The 19,843-nt window shown below is 43.0% G+C and overlaps 1 protein-coding gene across 9 annotated transcripts in view; it reads left to right on the top strand.

The window, feature by feature from the left end:
* Zfyve9 (zinc finger FYVE-type containing 9) overlaps nucleotides 1-19,843 on the top strand; it is a 134,533-nt gene that overhangs the window by 90,635 nt on the left and 24,055 nt on the right. For all 9 annotated transcript variants that reach the window (XM_075946849.1, XM_075946845.1, XM_075946851.1 and 6 more), the window contains one exon: nucleotides 351-455. In XM_075946849.1, the coding sequence (XP_075802964.1) occupies nucleotides 351-455 (105 nt within the window). The remainder of the gene's footprint in view (nucleotides 1-350; nucleotides 456-19,843) is intronic.

Raw genomic sequence — 19,843 nt, 5'->3', positions numbered from 1 at the left:
TGTGCATGTTCCTTCAGATTCTCACTGAGAACTGAAATGTTTAGAAATACAAGAACAAAACGAGTTTGAGTCTGACCTTCCTGCAAATTAGTGGCAATAAAGCAGAGTGGTCATTTATTTAGTGTTACATGGGAGGAGTATAGGAAGCCGTCAGCTTCACTGCCTGTGGCTTATTGTACTGAGAGACAGGATACAGTCAGTCAGGGCTTCCATTGCACATCCTCTCAGTGTTTAATAAGCAAGGTCATTCAATATTGGTATTATTTCCATTTTGTGCTACTTTTATTACTATAAATCAATTTCTACCATTTTTATCATGCTTTAATTCTACTTTAATCTGCTTTACCCAGGACTTCCGAAACTACCAGTATACTTTGCCAGTAGTTCAAGGTTTGGTGGTTGATATGGAAGTTCGGAAAACAAGCATCAAAATCCCCAGCAACAGATACAATGAGGTAAGACATCACCACAAGGGAAATTTTTTTTATAATTGAAAATGCAAATAAAAGTAAGAAGTGCATGATTGCATGTGAATTTTATCTTCAATTGATAGTAAGCTCAGTTTATATTAGTACTTGTCTTGTTCGTTTATGTAAAATTTTCTTATACAAAAATAGAGTGATAAATTCTGGACTTCTAAAGCGATTGTGTCATTTTATTTTTCAATATTGTGATAGATTTACATTTTTATTAAAAAGTATAAAGTTAGCTATACCATATCAATGAAATTTGTGGTGGTATTGTTTCCTTTTTCTCTTATACAGCAGATGCTTTGCTGTTCTTGTTTTTTTTTAACTGAAAATAAATTTCGTTTTTATACATTGTTTTTATTATGGTTTCCCATCCCCCAGCTTCTTCCAGATCCTCCCTGACTCCCCACCCACTCAAATCCACACTTTTTCTCTCATTAGAATGCAAACAGGAATCTAAAAAAAATAATAATAAAGTATAAATAAAATAAAAACAAACTGGAATAGGATAAGTAACAAACTACCAGGAAAAAAAGCACAAGAAACACAGGTGCAGAATCAAACATACATATTCACACAGAGAGATCCCAGAAAAACACAAAACTGGAAATCATGATATATATATATATATACAAAAGACCCAAAAGAAAAAAAGAATAAAAATAATGCCAAATAAAGCATTATGAAACAAGGAATGTCCTAAAATGCCATTGAGTTTGTTTTTTGCTGGCTGTCTGCTGCTGATCATGGAGGTCTGTCCTTAAGCCTGGTTTATTTTCCCAGTGAGACTCCACTGGAAAAAAGCAGTTCCTTTACTAGCAGTAGCTTCTGGACTAAGCACGGTGTGTCCACCTACCTCCCCTCTCAGGGCTAGGACCTGTACATGCTGCCACAGCCTCTGGGTTCTTATGTCCATCCTGCTGTCTCGTTTCCCTGGTGTTCCCCATCCTCACTATGTAGTCGGAGGACGCTTGTTCATTTCCCAGCTGCCCAGACCCAAAATAAACACTCAGAAACTGTATTAATTGCAGTACTATTTGGCCAATAGCTTAAGCGTATTTCTAGCTAGCTCTTACGTCTTAAATTAACCCATTTCTATTAAGCTGTGTATCATCACATGGTTGTGGCCTACCGGTCTCAGCCGTCCAGCGTCTCTCCTGCAGCAGCTATGAGGCATCTCTCAGACTCCTCCTACTCTCTCTGACTCCAACTTCTTTCTCCCAGCATTCAGTTTAGTTTCCCTGCCTAGCTCTGTTCTGCTCTACTGCAGGCCCATGCAGCTTCTTTATCCATTAGTCAGTAAAGGCAGCACATACACAGAAGGCTCCCACACCACCACTGGCTCCTAAAACAGTTTCATTTTCTCTCCCATAGGGTTCCCTGAGCTTTGAGGGGAGGGATTTGATGGCAATATACCATTTAGGACTGAGTGTTCTAGGTTCTCTCTCTCAGCACTTTGTTTCATTGTGGGTCTCTGTTTTTGTTCCCATCTACTGCAGAAGGAAGCTTCTCTGATGATGGCTGGGCAGTGCAGTGATCTATGAGTATCGCAAACATCATTAGGAGTCATTTTATTGCTAAACTCTTTTAGCAGAACAGTAGTGCTTGGATTTCCCCTAAGTCCCTGGCCTATCTAACCTCAGGTTCTTGACTCTCTGAACAGTGTTGAGTATGGGTTCCATCTCATGGAGTGAGCCTTAAATCCAATTAGATAACTTCCATAAACATTGTGACAAATTTGCACCAGTATATCTTTCAGGCAAGTCACTGTTATGCCCAGATGGTGGGGACCCCCAAAAGACCACCATGGAGACCAAATCCTGTATGTAAAAGCAAAGAGCCTTTATTCAAGTTTGAAATTGGACTCTCCATGTGTCCAACACATTGGTACGATAAGAGAGCCTCGAGCTCAGTTGGGGTGGGGATTTTATAGCAGAAGTTGGAGTGAGGGATTTCTAAGGTTCAGGACCCCTGATTGGATGACATTTGTCTAAGAGTGTCTTGGTGAAAGGGGATGGGTGTGTGCTGGACTAAGGGGACATCAGTTGATCCTGTCTACAATGGTTGGAACGTTAGGACTTTCTTTCCCCTTGTATGGTCTGTTCCTGGGTGGTGCTTGAGTGGTCTCAGCTTATGGTCTTTCCTGGAACCAGGTATTGCCTTAAGGTAATCTGAAACTCAGGCCTCTATTGAGCTTGTCACAACTGAGTCCTACAGTCACCGTTGTAGATCACAGGGTTTATAGCTAGGTTGATGTTTACCTTTCTCCTTTGGTATCAGCAGAGTCCCTTCTTATCTTAGATACCATGAACACTAGTCTTTAGGGGTGAAAGCACTAGGAAGGCACCAGCTCAACTTCTCCATGTTCATCAAGTTGTTTAGGCATTGTCTTCAGTAGTATGGTTTTACCATCAGTTTGTAGTGAGCAACCAAAAGCCTTGGCAATAGCATGAATTGTTTGGGAGTGTCTCTGGGTCCCCTTTGGCCAACAACTTGATTATCTGTAAACCATTCCTGGAACTGGAGGTTTCATTTGGTAATGAGAGATGTCTAGTTAGGCATATACTGCCAAGCCCACCTTTTTTATTGGGTGTTAGGAAATCCAGATTTAGGTCCCCATGCTCGCACATCAAGCTGATTCTTTCTCACTGAGCCATCTCTCTTGCCCTGTACATAGCCTTTCTTATCCATCACCTGTATGTCCTTGATCTGCTTTTGCTTCAAGCTTTTCATAAACTACTTCCTATTGACATACACTGACCTTACTCTTCACTTGCCTAACCCTACTTACTTTTCAAGTGTCAGTTTAAGGATAGGCTGTTTTCTCTAATTGATTCTAATTCCTATGGAGGGGGGTCGTGTCCCTGCAAACACTGCAGCCAGCAGAGGAATGATCCACAAGAGTCATGAAGGAAATGCAGGTCAGCACAATTTAGTGGTACTGGTTCAAACCTCTAGAGTCTGACCCTGAGCAGTTTATTCTAAGCATATTTGTATTAGATTTATTTATTATGGCTACAATGTTCTTCCTGCATGTATGCTTGCAGGTCAGAAGAGGGCACCAGATCTCATTACAGATAGTTGTGAGCCACCACGTGGTTGCTAGGAATTGAACTCAGGACTTCTAAAAGATCAGCCAGTGCTCTTAATCCCTGAGCCATTTCTGTAGGAAGAGAGCCCGCTTGTTTGTCCCGGCTGCCCAGAACCAAAATAATTACACAGAAATTGTATTAATTAAAACACTGCTTGGCCCGTTAATCTCTAGCTTCTTATTGGCTAACTCATATTAATTTAACCTTAATACTGGACCTCTACCTTCCAGGACTGTGAGTTAGTCCAATTCTGTGGTGGCAGACAGTGGAACATAAGGGAAGCTCGTAATTACCCTCACTTACTGTCTGTTTTCCAGGCCACAAGACACATAGGCAGAACCTAAGCATTTCCCCACTCTTATTATTATTATTTCCCCAAGTTGAGGAGATAGAGTCAAGAATCCAGGAAGACCATGACTGCTAGAATTTTCAGGCAAGGTTACCAGAAATGAAAGAGCCCAGGAGATCTTCAAGGAGTTTGTGTTGAATGTGTGTTCATGAAGAAAACACTGGAAAGGAACAGGCAGAGCAATTTTCATGGGTCCAGGAATACTTTTCTTACCAACCGTGTTACACATACAATAATGTTGCTAAGCCATCTGAACAAGATAAAGAGAATGTCAAAAGATGAAAGAATGTCAGCCCATAGTTCTTGTAAGCCTTGACTGTAGTTGGATGTGCTCATGAGATAGTAACTTCTCCAGTGGACTAGATCAGCAATGGAGAGGAGCTCCATTTTGTTACTCCCTATGTTTCAAGTGGCTGTAGCCAGAGACTATATTAAAAGAACATTATTATTAAGGACTGAGAGCAATAGCAAGGAAAAGTCACAAGTCAGAGAGCCTGGGCTCAACCTCCCCCGGTCCCAAGGTGGAGACTGCTGCAGGAGGCAGTTATGGAGACCAGAGGCCAGCACACTCAAAGGTTAAGGGGCTTGGCTCAGCAATGAAGGGTACCATGGGTTGTGGCCACGTATGTGGTGCCTACTAGCTAGGTTCTTTGCCTGAAGATAACTGCAGAGTCTGCTAATGCCAAGCTTTAGGTCAATTAACCTTTCTGCCAAGAGGCTCACTGCCACGGGGAGAATTTTGAAGGCAGTGGATATTTGACATTTATATCTGCATCACCACCAACAGGGTGTTTAACTCAAGCACATTTTCAAGTCTAGAGATTGATCTGCCTGTATAGATTTCAGTGCTGTGTTTACTGTTTCTGCCGCCAATGCACTCATGAGACATCCTCTGGCTAAAGCATTAGCTACTACATGCTGTACAAACGGGAATCCTGGAGCATGGTACAACCTGCCTACCTCATAGACTGCAAAGCTGGGTGTGACCAGCAGGGGCTTCTAGTACACATAGAAAGGAAGCTGCTGAAGTAAAGACAGCTCTGTCTAATATCTGACCCTTGACCTGTTCAGGATTAGCACCAGTGCAATTGGGGTGGAAGAAGACCAAACTAAGATTTAAAAAAGCAAACAAACAAACTAAAGGCAAAGAAGATCTGTTCAATGAAATTAGAGTAAAAAAATTCCTGGATCTAGGGAAAGAAATGGATATCCAAACACAAGAAGCATTGAGAACCCCAAACAAACATAACCAAAGAACTTCTCCCTAACACAGTCAAGATGTCAAAACAAAGAAACAATAGTAAAAACTGCAAGAGAAAAATGCCGGTCACAATGACAGACACATCAGAATAACATCAGACCTCTGGCAGAAACCCTAAAAGCCAGAAAAAAATAGAATAATATATTCTGTCTTTGAAAGGATATAATTACATACCAAGATTGCTGCATTCAACAGACCTATGTGGGGAGGTTGTTTTGTTTGTTTTGTTGAATACAGATATAAATAACCCAGGCTGGCCTCAAACTTACACAGCAACCCTGTATTAGCCTCATGAGTACAGGATTGCAGGTATGAATCACTTGACCAGTGTTACTGAAAGTTTCCTGCCTACCAGTTCCTGAATAACCACTCTGGGGCTTAATATTGATTGTAATTGCTTGACTGGTGGCTCTGGCTTCTTACTGGGTAGCTTTTACATATAAATTAACCCATTTCTAATAATCTGTATATGAGTATATTTCCCATGGCTTATAGGTCATGCTCTGGCATCTTACTCCTCCAGTAGCTGCTGGTGTCTCCCTCGACTCCGCCTTCTTTCTCCCTCTATTTAGTTTGGCTTTCCCACCTAGCTACAGCAGCTTATTTATAAACCATATTCACAGTGTACAGAAGGCATCCCACATCAGACCAGGTCAAAGTTATCTTTTAAAATCTACAGGAAAGACATTTCAAGACAAGCACAAACAGAAACAGTTCATGGCCACCACTTCAGCCCTGAAAAGAATAATCATGGTAGTTAGCTCTTCTCATCACTATGACCAACACTGACAGAAAAAGCTTAAGGAAGGGAAGTTTTGTTTTGGATCACAGATTCAGAGAATTCAGTTTATGATAGCAAGACGACTGAAGTGACATGGCCCATGGAGATGGGATCCAGTGCAGCAGCTCTAAAGGAGCCTGTTCACATCTTTGGAGACAGGAAGCAGAGAGAGTGGCCCTGGGTTTGTCTATCACTGTAGTGTGTGGTGATACATGCCTATAATCCCAGCCTTTAGGAGGGGTGGTCAGAAGGGTCAGAAGTTCAAGACAAGCCAGGTGATAGTGGTACATGCCTTTAATCCCAGCACTTGAGAGACAGAGGCAGACGGATCTCTGTGAGTTTGAGACCAGCCTAGGCTACACAGAGAAATCCTGTCTTAAAAATCAAAACGGGAGCCGGGCGGTGGTGGCGCACGCCTTTAATCCCAGCACTCGGGAGGCAGAGGCAGGAGGATCTCTGTGAGTTCGAGGCCAGCCTGGTCTACAAGAGCTAGTTCCAGGACAGGCTCCAAAACCACAGAGAAACCCTGTCTCGAAAAACAAAAAAAAAAAGAAGAAGAAAAAAAAATCAAAACGGGTTTTAATCCTAGCACTCGGGAGGCAGAGGCAGGAGGATCTCTGTGAGTTCGAGACCAGCCTGGTCTACAAGAGCTAGTTCCAGGACAGGCTCCAAAACCACAGAGAAACCCTGTCTTAAAAAACCAAAAAAAAAAAAAAAAAATCAAAACGGGTATACTATATACTCAGCTGCCATCATTGCCTTAAGCAAATATACACAGAGACTGCTGAGACAAAATAGAGACTAAAAATAGATCCTCACATATAGTCAGCTGATATTCTATAAAGGTGCAAGACAGTTTGTTAGGACAGAATAATCTTTGGAACAAAACCGGTAATTTTATAGTTGTGCATTCAATTTTTAAAAAACTGGCTACAACCTTTTACTTCAGTACAGTGTACAAAAATGAACTTAAAATGGTCCATATACTTTAAAGGTTAAATTAAAAATCTTTTTGTAAGGAGTATTCAAGAACAGGAGACTGACAGGCTGGTTGTGGTGGCTCATGACTGTAATTCAGCACGTGGGAGTCTGAGGCAGGAGGAGTTTGAGGTCACTCTGAGCTACATATAAAAGTTCAGGCCAACCTGAGCTAAAGAATGAGACCCTACCCCACCCCTTGCCCATCAGTACCTGAAGCTGGTGGGAGAGTTGGCTCTGACCCCCACCAGCTTCAATACCTGGGAGAACAGGCCCTGCACCTCTCCAGGGCAGCACAATGGAGCCAACCCTGTTAGCACAGGTGTGGGTGAACCAGGCCTGAGTAGTGAGAAAGGGAGAGCTGTCCCCATACTCATCTGTCATGTGGTGGCAGGAGCAGAGGAAAGATGTCCTCCTCTCCCCCCACCCTGCCCTCACATCTGATAGAGGTGGGGTCATAAGAGGAGGAGAGCTGCCCCTGCCCTTCAACAGCTGCAGCACACTCAGGAGAGAAGCCCCTGTACCTCACCTGGGCGACACAAGAGAGCTAGCCCTGATGGTGTAAGGGTGGAAAAACCAACCCTGAGGGCGTAAAAGCAGAACTGGCCTCATCCTTCGCCCATTGCTACCAGAGTGAATTAGCTGGAGAGCTCACCCTGGTGGTGAGGACAGGGAGAACTGTCAGATGGACCAACCCTACCGCTGCTCAGGTCCAGACCCAGGATCATCCACCCCCTCTATGAGCTGCTGGAGCAGATCTCAAGGGATCTGACTCGCAGACCAAAAGCTGCAGGATCTCCAAGACACAGAACAACAACAGGATACCCGGGAGGAGTCCTAGTGAGGGCCCAGCATCTACAGTGTAGTAGAAACATGAACCAAACCAACTACTCTGCAATGAGCACTTGCAAGTAACAGTATATGGACAAAGGGGTTAATGCGCGACTCATTGTGTCACACTGCAGCTTCCATGAGGAGATTTTTAATTTTGCCCCTCCCCCTTTTTTCTCTTGAATTTTGTCTTATTTGCGGGGCAAGGTACAGGGGCAGAGTTGGATGTGAAGGTGCAGGGAAATGAAAGGGACTAAGATACATGATGTAAAAGACATATAGAATCAATAAAAAGTATCGAAAACCTTCAAGGGCCTGCCTTGAAGACTTTCACTCAGGGTTCAAAAAGAGAAGCCACAATAAGCATAGAACTAAAGTCTGGTGGGTGTAGGAAAACAGTCTTCTCTCACATGTTCTTCCTATTCATGCACTCTTTATTTTTTTTATATTTATTGAGCTCTACATTTTTCTCTGCTCCCCTTCCTGCCTCCCCCCTACCCCCTTCAACCCCATTTTACTTAGGAGATCTTGTCTTTTTCTACTTTCTACTTCTTAACATAGATTATATCTATGTTAAGTCTCTCTTAGTGTCCATATTGTTGTCTAAGTTCTCTGGGATTGTGGTTTGTAGGCTGGCTTTCTTTGCTTTATGTTTAAAAATCACCTGAGAGGGGGCTGGAGAGATGGCTCAGTGGTTAAGAGCATTGCCTGCTCTTCCAAAGGTCCTGAGTTCAATTCCTGGCAACCACATGGTGGCTCCCAACCATCTGTAAAGAGGTCTGGTGCCCTCTTCCGGCCTGTAGGCATACACACAGACAGAATATTGTATACATAATAAATAAATAAAATATTTTAAAAAAATCACCTGAGAGTGAATGCATGTGATAATTATCTTTCTGTGTCTGGGTTACCTCATTCAAAATAATGTTTTCTAGCTCCATCCATTTTCCTGCAAAATTAAAGCTGTTGGCTTTTTTTTTTTTTCTTTTTTTTTTTTGCTGTATGGTACTCCATTGTGTAAATGAACCACATTTTCCTTATCCATTCTTTGGTCGAGGGGCATTTAGGTTGTTTCCAGGTTCTGGCTATGACAAACAATGCTGCTATGAACATAGTTGAGCACATGTCCTTGTGGCATGATTGAACATCCTTTGGGTTTATACCCACAAGTGCTATTGCTGGGTCTTGAGGAATGTTGTTTGCTAATTTCTGAGATATCGCCACACTGACATCCAAAGGGATTGTACCAGTTTGTACTCCCACCAGCAATGCAGAAGTGTTCCCTTTTCCCCACAACCTCTCCAGCATAAGTTGTTATCAGTGTTTTTGATCTTGGCCATTCTTACAAGTGTAAGATGGAATCTCAGGGTTGTTTTGATTTGCATTTCTCAGATGACTAAGGATGTTGAACATTTCCTTAATTGTCTTTCAGCCATTTTAGATTCCTCCATTGAGAGTTCTCTGTGTAGGTCTGTACTCCATTTTCTTTTCTTTTCTTTCTTTCTTTCTTTCTTTTTTTTTTTGCATTATGTGATCTTTTGGTGTCCAATTTCTTGAGTTCTTTGTATATTTTGGAGATCAGACCTCTGTCTGATGTGGGGTTAGTCAAGATCTTTTCCCATTCTGTAGGCTGTAGTTTTGTCTTGTTGACCGTGTCGTTTGCTTTACAGAAGCTTTTCAGTTTCAGGAGGTCCCATTTATTAATTGTTTCTCTCAGTGTCTGTGCTGCTGGGGTTCTATTTAGGAAGTGGTTCCCTGTGCCAATGTGTTCAATTGTACTTCCCACTTTCTCTTCTATAAGGTTCATTGTGGCTGACTTTATGTTGAAGTCTTTGATCCATTTGGACTTGAGTTTTGTGCATGGTGATAGATATGGGTCTATTTTCATTCTTTTACATGTTGATATCCAGTTATGCCAGCACCACTTGTTAAATATGCTTTTGATATTTTTTGCTTCTTTGTCAGTGCTCTTTATTTTTTCTCTGCCATTATAAATTCTCAAGCTCATATATATATACATATATATGTATATATGTATGTATATACATATATGCATACACACACATATTCATTTTCTTGGGGACACAGGCATTCTTTGAAGATACCTAGGGAAACTTATTAGCTACTTTGTAGCTAACCACAGCTGCAGCTGTGGGAGGCGCTGGCCTTCTCATAGTGGCATTTCATTTGTATTTTAGTAGCTAAAGCTTGCCTGGTGATAAGAAAAGTAAAACAGCCAAACTGGCCAGCCATACAGACCACGCAGCAATGACACACACCTTTAATCCCAGTAGCCGCACTAACTTGCCATAGAAACCAGGCGTTGCAAGCCCTTAATCCCAGAACTAGAACAGATTATAAAACACAAATTTCTTTCTACCGAGTGGGTCTTCAGTCCAATTAGGCATCTATTGGCTGCCCTCAGGGTATGAGTACCACCACTGCATCTTTCAGAATGCCTTGCAATGTATTCTAGTCATTTTTATGGTTAGTAGATGTTATATGATGGTTTGATTAGTGTGTGTGTTCTTATATATATGTAGTTGTAAGTAAACATAAAATAATAGGATAATTGATTGCTTTCCTCCATTGGCATAATTCTTTCAGATACTTTGAGAACTAGTCTTTAGTAAGGAATCTTCTAGCTCAGTTCCAGCTCAGTTCCTCCAAGACCTCTGTCTGAAGTGTGTGGTGACCTCAGCAGTAAGGTCTTAGCTTTGATTTCTAGTCTGCAGCCAAGGGCCATGACAATAGTTTGTATTGTTTGGGGTCTCTTGGTCTCTCATGGCCAAGAATGGGGTTCCTCATTCTTGGCATTAAGATTTTTGTTAGACTATGGCTTTTGAGGGAGCACTGTCACCCCAAGTGATATAACTTCGATTAGTGTGTGTGTGTGTGTTCTTATATACATGTAGTTGTAAGTAAAGATAAAATAATAGGATTCCCTTTGGCTTTCTCAAACATCCTCAGAATTATTTATCCTGCCTGCCTCCATTTTCCTCTGTTCCCTTCCTCCCCTCTCTCTGGGCAAATCCCCTCACAGTCCTGTTTTTCCCTTTATAAAGCCTGTAGAGCTCCTCCTGCTCCATGGCCTATTTTACTATCCTGGTGTCTTAGTCACTTTCTGTTGCTGTGATAAAACTCCATGACCCAGGCAACTGTAGAAGGAAGGCTTGTTCTGAGCTTATATCTAGGATAAGAGTCCCACCACCATTATGGCAGTTGGCATGAACAAAGCTGAGAGTTTACACCTCAGATAGCAATCAGGGAACAGAGCAAACAGAATGGCAAAGCCTGTCTCCCTGCCTAGGGACACACCTCTTCCATCAGGGCCATACCTCCTAATCCTACCCACACAGTGTCATAAACTGGAGACCAAATATTCAAATGTCCAAGAATATGGGGACATCTCATTTAAAACCCTGCCCCTGGTATCTGATATTCCAGGTTATGTGCTTAACATCTAAAGGTCTGGAGCTAAGCTCAACAAGTAAGAGAGAACATGTGGTGTTTATCTTTCTAGGTCTGGTTACCTCACTCAGTGTAATATTTTATGTTTTTATTTACCTGCGAATTTCATTTTCCTTTCCCATGAATAGTATTCTCTTGTGCGTGGTGTGTACCACATTTGCATCACCCATTCATCACTTGAGGAACATTGAGATTGTTTCTATTTCGTAGCTGCTGTGGACAGAGTGGCAGTGAGCATGGCTGAGCCAACACCATATGGAATAAGAAATCTTTGGGCTTCTGCTGAAGACTATGCTAGGTGGCTTATATAGATACCTTTTTTAAAATCTCATTTTACAGAGGAGGAAATGGGGCATAGAGGTCAGCAAAGCCTAGATTCAAATATAGTAAGTCTGACTTAATCCTTCTTCGTTAATTATTATTCAAGGCTGAATGAGGATGACGGCATATATAAATAAATACAAAGAGGAAGTGTGTGCTGTGTCATTTCAAAGGAGGGGGATGCTCATGTTAGTATCTAATTGGGAGTCAAAGACTTTTTGCAAGAATTGAAATGTTTACTAAGCCATGATTTGGGGTCCGATTTTCAAGGTGCTTCATTTTGGCAGAATAAGGGAAGCAAAATAATAGCATCTGTAAAGAATTAAATGTGAAATTATAGTGTATCAGGTAGTCGTGAGGCTGCCCCTGCTTGTCTAACCTTACCACCAGTTGTAAGTGAGCAAATGCTCAGTGGTAGCTTGAAGTCTCAGGAAACTGGCCCACTTTGAGTTATATGATCTATGAGGAAGGTATGCATAAGAAGCCATGGAGGCTGGGAAATGGCTCATTGTGTAAGATCATGTACTGCACACGAATGGAGATCTGAGTTCAAATCCCCCAAGCCCATGTAAAAAGACAGGTGTGGTCAAACACACACCCGCAACACCAGTATCTCCATCATGAAGGACAAAGGCTCCATTAGGTTGTATTGAGGGATCTTCCTTGAATAGGTTTTGTAAGACCCATCTAGCCAATGAAAGAGATCATGTTAGCTCTTTATACATTAAAAAACAGCAACAACAAAAGCTTGTAAATCTTAAAAATATAAAAGCTGGATAAATACAAGAATATTGATGAAGATGAACTTCTTGGCATTTGCCAGTGTTCTAGATGAGCAGTACTACCAGCTGGACCCCAATAGAAAGACCAGACCAGGAAGCAGCCACCAACTCATTTTACCATGAGAATCTCCTTATGTTCTTGGACAAGGAGATCTTTGAACAGAAATACTTTGGAAGAACTTGTACCCTTAACCAAGAACACAAAGGGGAGAATTTTTAGCCTCAAAGAAAAGGCTATATAGAAACTCATGAAAAAGAAGTGGTTCACCTGGTGGTGGTGGCGCACACCTTTAATCCCTTCACTTGGGAGACAGAGGCAGGTGGATCTCTGCGTTCAAGGCCAGCCTGGCATTCAAGGCCAGCCTGGTCTACACAGAGAGAGTTCCAGGATACCCAGAGCTAAACAGAGAAACTCTGTCTCAAAAACAGGGGTGGGGGGAGAAGAAAAGGCGATTCTGGGTCCAAAATCTAGAAAACAATTTGACCATCACCTCTGACACTGAACTCTGAAATCCTGCAACTGCCCTTGGAGTACAGAATTTGCTCAAGGATCAGCGATTGATGAGTAAACAGCCAAGAGCAAAGATGGCAGAAGGCCTGTGCAGAATGTGGTCAAAGGTGAAAATGCGAAGCCAGTGTTTGAGGAAACTTCTTGTCCCCCGTAGATGTGGAAGAGGAGTCTACAGGAAATGAAAGCCAGTGGCTCTGGTCTGCAAGACATCAACCTCGACATCTAGAACATTCCAACTAGGACCCCGAAGACATTTACAAAGGCTCTGGCAACCAACGGTCACACAAAGCTCAGCCTGACTTTTCCTGTAGCGATGATTTTGCAGTCATTGCTTTTCAGATATGCTGAAAGTAAACAAGACGATGAAAAGCCTAAACATAGAATCAAATTTTATAACCAGAACTGGAATCCTGGTCTTAGAAGCCCTGAAAGATCTTGATGAGACTAAGAATGACAATCTAGCTGGGCGGTGGTGGCGCACACCATTAATCCTAGCACTCAGGAGGCAGAAGCAGGAGCAGCTCTGAGTTCAGAGCCAGCCTGGTCTACAGAGTAAGCTCTAGGACAGCCAGAACTACACAGAGAAACCTCACCTCTAAAAATAAAACAAAACACACACATACACACAAGACTGGCAATCAAAGGGAGTAGTTGAGAATGACTACTCATTGATAGATTGTCAGATGCTAGAGATGAGAACTTGAAGATCCTGGAATTTGGGTACCAGTTTATCAAGCAAAGTATATATAAACAAGAGTAGGAGCTACCACTACAAAGAATGATGATCCAGTTTATAAGGGGAGAGTTGAAGGAGACTTAAGGCAAAGTTTACTAGACAGGTATGGTCTCACCGTGCAGCCATTAAAAAATAAAAAGGCCTAAGCTGTCTTCCCCTTCTCCATATCTCTTTCTCTCTCTCTCTCTCTCTCTCTCCCTCTCTCTCTCTCTCTCTCTCTCTCTCTCTCTCTCTCTCTGTCTCTGTCTCTGTCTCTCTCTCTGTCTGTCTCTGTCTCTCTCTCTGTGTGTGTGTGTGTTGTTAGAGAATATACTAATATGCACACAAGTATGTAGGAGTGTGCTCACAGTTAGAGAGCAGAGGTCAACATGAGATGTCTTCCTTTGCCACTCTCTATCTTGTGTTTTGAGGCAGGGAATCAGCAAACCTGGAGCTTACTGTTTTGGCTATGCTAGCTGATCAGGAAATCCCTAAGATTCACCAGTTTACACCTTCCCAGTGCTAGGGTTGCAGGGAAGTGCCACCATGCCCAGCCTTTCCATGGGTTCTGGGGATCTAAACTCAGATACTCATATAACACAACAAGAAACTCTTTGGACCATTTTATCCAAGATTATTAATTTCTGTTAACCATGTAGCTAATAATTTATCTGGTTTTCCCTCCATTTACCTGAGATTTTTTTTAAGATTTATTTATTTATTATGTATACAATATTCTCAGTACTCTGCCTGCAGGCCAGAAGAGGGTGCCAGATCTCATTACAGATGGTTGTGAGCCACCATGTGAACTCAGGACCTTTGGAAGAGCAGGCAGTGCTCTTAACCACTGAGCCATCCCTCCAGCCCCACCCCCCATTTGAGATTTTTAAATATATGCACCTGCTTAGTTACCAGTGAACACTTCTGGGATTTTGTAGAAGTAAGATGATGCAGATCTGAGTGACAACACTGAAAATGATCCTGACTGTGTTGACTTAAATGAGAATGGTCTCCATAGGCCCATGAATTTGAATTCATGGTTCCCAGTTACAGGAACTGTATGGAAAGGATTAGTAGGTGTGCCCTTGTTGCAAGAGGTGTGTCCTTGTTGGAAGAGATGTCACTGGGAATGGGTTTGAGGTTTTAAAAGCCCATGCCAGGCCCAGTGTCTGCCTGTCTATCTCTGTCTCTCTCTCTGTCTCTGTCTCTCTCTCTGCCTGTAACTTGTGTAATACTTGTGAGCTCTCGGCTGCTACTCCAGCACACCTGTCTGCCATGCCCCCTGCCATGATGATAATTGACTAAACCTCCGAAATGGTATGGTAAGCAAGTCCCCAATTAAATGCTTTCTCCCATAAGTTACCTTGGTCATGGTGTTTCTTCACAGCAATAAAACAGTAACTAAGACACTGACCACTTTCATACTGCCTTGTCTCCCTTTCCTATATGAACTATTTTAACCATGAAAAGAATTTAGTGCATATCTTTGTGATTATCACAGAGACCACTCTTTGCATGCAGTGCTTTGCGTTAGGTGTTCTGCTTACCACAGACGTTCGTATTGTCACCCTTTCACTGGGTAAGAAAATGTGGTCAGTGTAGCACAAATTCTCCATTATTCCCAGAGAAATCACTAAATGGTCTGGGGCTTGGGGAGTAGTCCTAAGTCCAGGACTTGGACAGGACTCCCAGCTCTTGGGAAAATGAGGAACAAGGATCATGATGAGTTCAGTGTCAACCTGAACTCCACAGTGAGTCCTTATCTCAAAAAAAAAAAAAAAAAGGGAAAGAAAAAATGTGTGTGAGGGAGTGGTAGTCTTTGCATGGAAAAAGCATATTTGAGTACAGTTAGGAAGGGAAGCAAGACAGAAAAGTTAGTTTGGGGCTAGCACTTGCAATCGTATGATTCTGAGTGGAAGGCAAGATAAAGTATGACGTCAGAGTTGGGCTTGAAATATTATATGAAACTAATCAAATTGATTAAGGTTATGTGAAATCACATGTCTAGAAAAAATATAATTGGGAGATTACTATGGAAAAGTACATTCATTATTATGAAGAGATAGAAAATAAATAGAATTCGAATTGATAGAGTGTAGAAATATCACAACTGAGACAGTCATGTTTTACAGGTGGTGAGCATAGTGCATTTCATGGTAAAAATCTGGGAAAATCTCCTTTTGCAAATGAACATAATTTTAAAGGGAAATCAAATATGCTAATTCAGCTCTAAAGGAATTGAAGTTTACCATGTTTGAATTGAAGCTAGCACCAGATAAATCAGGAAAATGATTTCCTTCAGTGCCAGGTATTTTATTCAGAATGTTTGAATTGGACATGTTTTTTGTCTGCTTAGTGTAGACACAATTAGAAACTACTTTAGCCTGATGGTTTGGGGGAAATGATGGATGTGACATTCTTTAAATTGCGATGTGCAACCATTTCTCTTTCACGTGATTCTCATGTAAATTGCAGATGACAGATTAGTCCTTCAGGCTAAGTGTGAGCCTACTGATTCAGATTGTTGGCATTTAAAAAGTAGAACCTCTGGACCAGCAAAGGCCTTTGCTGCCAAGACTGAGCTAGCAACTGCATTTAAAGTTGTCCTCTAACCAAACACACACTCACACACACACTAAATAAATGTAATTAAAATTTAAAAAAAAAAATAATTGGGGGGGGGGCTGGAGAGATGGCTCAGAGGTTAAGAGCATTGCCTGCTCTTCCAAAGGTCCTGAGTTCAATTCCCAGCAACCACATGGTGGCTCACAACCATCTGTAATGAGGTCTAATGCCCTCTTCTGGCCTGCAGGCATACACACAGACAGAATATTGTATACATAATAAATAAATAAATATTAAGAAATAATAATTGGGGCAAACTGGGCAGTGATGGCGCACGCCTTTAATCCCAGCACTCGGGAGGCAGAGGCAGAAGGATCTCTGTGAGTTTGAGGCCAGCCTGGTCTACAAGAGCTAATTCCAGGACAGGCACCAAAGCTGCAGAGAAACCCTGTCTCGAAAAACCAAAAATTAATAATAATAGTAATAATAATAATTAGGGGCTAGAGAGATGGCTCATGCTGCATCCTTGCACAGCCCCAGGGATGGACCTGCCTGGGGTGGCAAGGGAATGAAAAAAAGACAGACACCCCCCAAAACATCTGACATCAGGCCGTCAGGGCTCTTGGATGAGAAACTTCATCACCCTGGAAGCCTAGACTTTTTATTGTATACAGTTAAACGGGGAGGTGGAGTTATTGCATACAGATAAACAAAGATGCAGGGTTTATGGTATTGCGCTGGATCAAGTTTAGCTAATCTCAGTAGGAACAGTCTTGTGGATATTTTCTGCACATACTGTTAGCATCCACACTTGGGCCAGAGGATAGTTTGCCATTTCCCTGAGCCTAGCCTGGGGAAGACTTTACCATTTTTCCATTAGCCTGAGGCTTTGGAATCCTTGATAATGGCTCTGCCTGTCTGAAAAGCATGCATTCACTCAGGACATTCCATATTCAGGGCTTCTTCCACTCCCCACAGACTTAGCAGTTAAGAACACTTGCTGCTTTTGTAGAGGACCTGGGTTTGGTTTCCAGCACCTACATGGTGGTGCATAACCATCTGTAATTCAAGTTCAGATGATCTGATGCCCTCTTCTGGCCTTTTATACACCAGGCATGCAGAAGGTGCTCATACATATGTGTAGACAATATGATTACACACATTAAATGAATAAATTCTAAAAAGTAAGTCTTTGAAAGGGATGGAGAGATGGCTTAGCAGTTAACAACACTTGCTGCTTTTGCAGAGGCCCTGAGTTCAGTTCACAGTCTAAATTGGCACCATCCTTTCACATGAACACACACACATGGCAGACACGCACACCTACACAGAGTTTAAAATGTTAAATTAAAAAATCCAGTTAACCTTTGAGGGCTTCCTAAAATGTTTGCCTAGCATGTGAGAAATCCACGTTCAGCAGCACGTACAGCAGGCATGGTGGCACACCTCTGTGGTGGCACACCTCCGTGGTGGCATACCTCCGTGGTGGCACACCTCCGTGGTGGCACACCTCCGTGGTGGCACACCTCCGTGGTGGCATACCTCCGTGGTGGCACACCTCCGTGGTGGCACACCTCCGTGGTGGCATACCTCCGTGGTGGTATACCTCTGTGGTCCCATGCTCAGTTGGTGGCATACCTCTAGTCCCCATGCTCAGTTGGTGGCACACCTCCGTGGTGGCACACCTCCGTGGTGGCATACCTCTGTGGTGGCATACCTCTGTGGTGGCATACCTCTGTGGTGGCACACCTCTGTGGTGGCATACCTCTGTGGTGGCACACCTCCGTGGTGGCACACCTCCGTGGTGGCACACCTCTGTGGTGGCATACCTCTGTGGTGGCATACCTCTGTGGTGGCATACCTCTGTGGTGGCATACCTCTGTGGTGGCACACCTCCGTGGTGGCACACCTCTGTGGTGGCATACCTCTGTGGTGGCATACCTCTGTGGTGGCATACCTCTGTGGTGGCACACCTCTGTGGTGGCATACCTCTGTGGTGGCATACCTCTGTGGTGGCATACCTCTGTGGTGGCATACCTCTGTGGTGGCATACCTCTGTGGTGGCATACCTCTGTGGTGGCACACCTCCGTGGTGGCACACCTCCGTGGTGGCATACCTCTGTGGTGGCATACCTCTGTGGTGGCATACCTCTGTGGTGGCATACCTCTGTGGTGGCATACCTCTGTGGTGGCACACCTCCGTGGTGGCACACCTCTGTGGTGGCATACCTCTGTGGTGGCATACCTCTGTGGTGGCACACCTCCGTGGTGGCACACCTCTGTGGTGGCATACCTCCGTGGTCCCATGCTCAGTTGGTGGGACCTGGAAGATTCGAAGTTGGCTATCAACTGACTGCGTACCAGTTTTGAGATCAGCAAATACCCGCTTTTCAAAAGTTACAAGTGAAGCTGTAGGGTAGTGATGACTTAAAGTTGTATCGATCCCTACAATAAGCTTAATTGGGGATGTAAGATGTATACTGTGGGAACTATAAACGGTTGTAGAAACTGAAGACTCCCTGCATATGTGGCATGAACTTTGTGTGCCTGGATCCAGACTCTTAATACCGACGAAGTCACCACCACTCAGTGTTCTCTACAGATTCCATAGAAACCTCCATTTTCACGGCCTTTGAGAAATGAAAAAGCCAATACTAGATATTCAGGGAAAGCTAGTGGGTCTTATGTAGCAATTCAGAAATGGTTTGAGAAAAGGAGAATAAAGTTAGAATAAAGCTTTAAGACTTCTTGAGCCGGGTGGTGGTGGCGCACGCCTTTAATCCCAGCACTCGGGAGGCAGAGGCAGGCGGATCTCTGGGAGTTCGAGACCAGCCTGGTCTACAGAGCTAGTTCCAGGGTAGGCTCCAAAGCCACAGAGAAACCCTGTCTCGAAAAAGCAAAAAAAAAAAAAAAAAAAAAAAGAGACTTCTTAAAAGGCTACGGTTATAATGCTATGCTGCCATAGAATAGAGTTTAGGATTGAGAGACAAATTCTTACATTTTTGACTGATTGGTTTAAATGGGTGTTGTGGACACTAAATGGCAAGAGAAGAATTTCAACAAATGGCACTAGAAGAGCTGAATTTCCACACATAAAAGAAAAAGATTGTAGCCAGGCCATGGTGGCTCACGCCTTCAATCCCTGCTCTTGGGAGGCAAAGGCAGGCAGTTTGAGGGTAGCCTGGTCTACAGAGTAAGTTCCAGGACAGTCAGGGCTGTTACATAGAGAAACCCTGTCTCGAAAAACCAAAGAAAGGAAGGAAGGAAGGAAGGAAGGAAGGAAGGAAGGAAGGAAGGAAGGAAGAAAAGAAGGGAAAAAATGCAATTGTATCCCAGCCTTTCTCAAAATATGTAAAAACCAACTCAAAATGGATCAGCAAGCATTGGTTTGAAGCTACTCTCCATGTTATAGATAATAGTTACTATATAAGCTCATTTCACCTTAAGAAGCTAAGGGCATCATGAAAATGTGTTCCTAATTCCTCCACTTGTTGGATTGTTGATGAAACCTGAGAGCTTTGAACACCCCAAGAATAAATGGTCTTTTGGCTTTGCAAAATGGTCGCAGCATCTTTGTAAGCAGCAGGAGTTCAGCTCCAGCAGGGTGCAGGTCCCAGAGAGGAGGTGTGGAGTCAGCAAGGGAAGGAGACTGACGGGATCTGAGGGAGAGTCAGTGTGGTTGACCATGTGTTGAATGCACCTTATATACTCTGCAA

The sequence above is a fragment of the Microtus pennsylvanicus genome, chromosome 13 (assembly GCF_037038515.1).
Source record: "Microtus pennsylvanicus isolate mMicPen1 chromosome 13, mMicPen1.hap1, whole genome shotgun sequence".
NCBI lineage: Eukaryota > Metazoa > Chordata > Mammalia > Rodentia > Cricetidae > Microtus > Microtus pennsylvanicus.
Note: the sequence above shows the minus strand (reverse complement) of the source record. Positions and strands in the feature narration are given on the sequence as shown.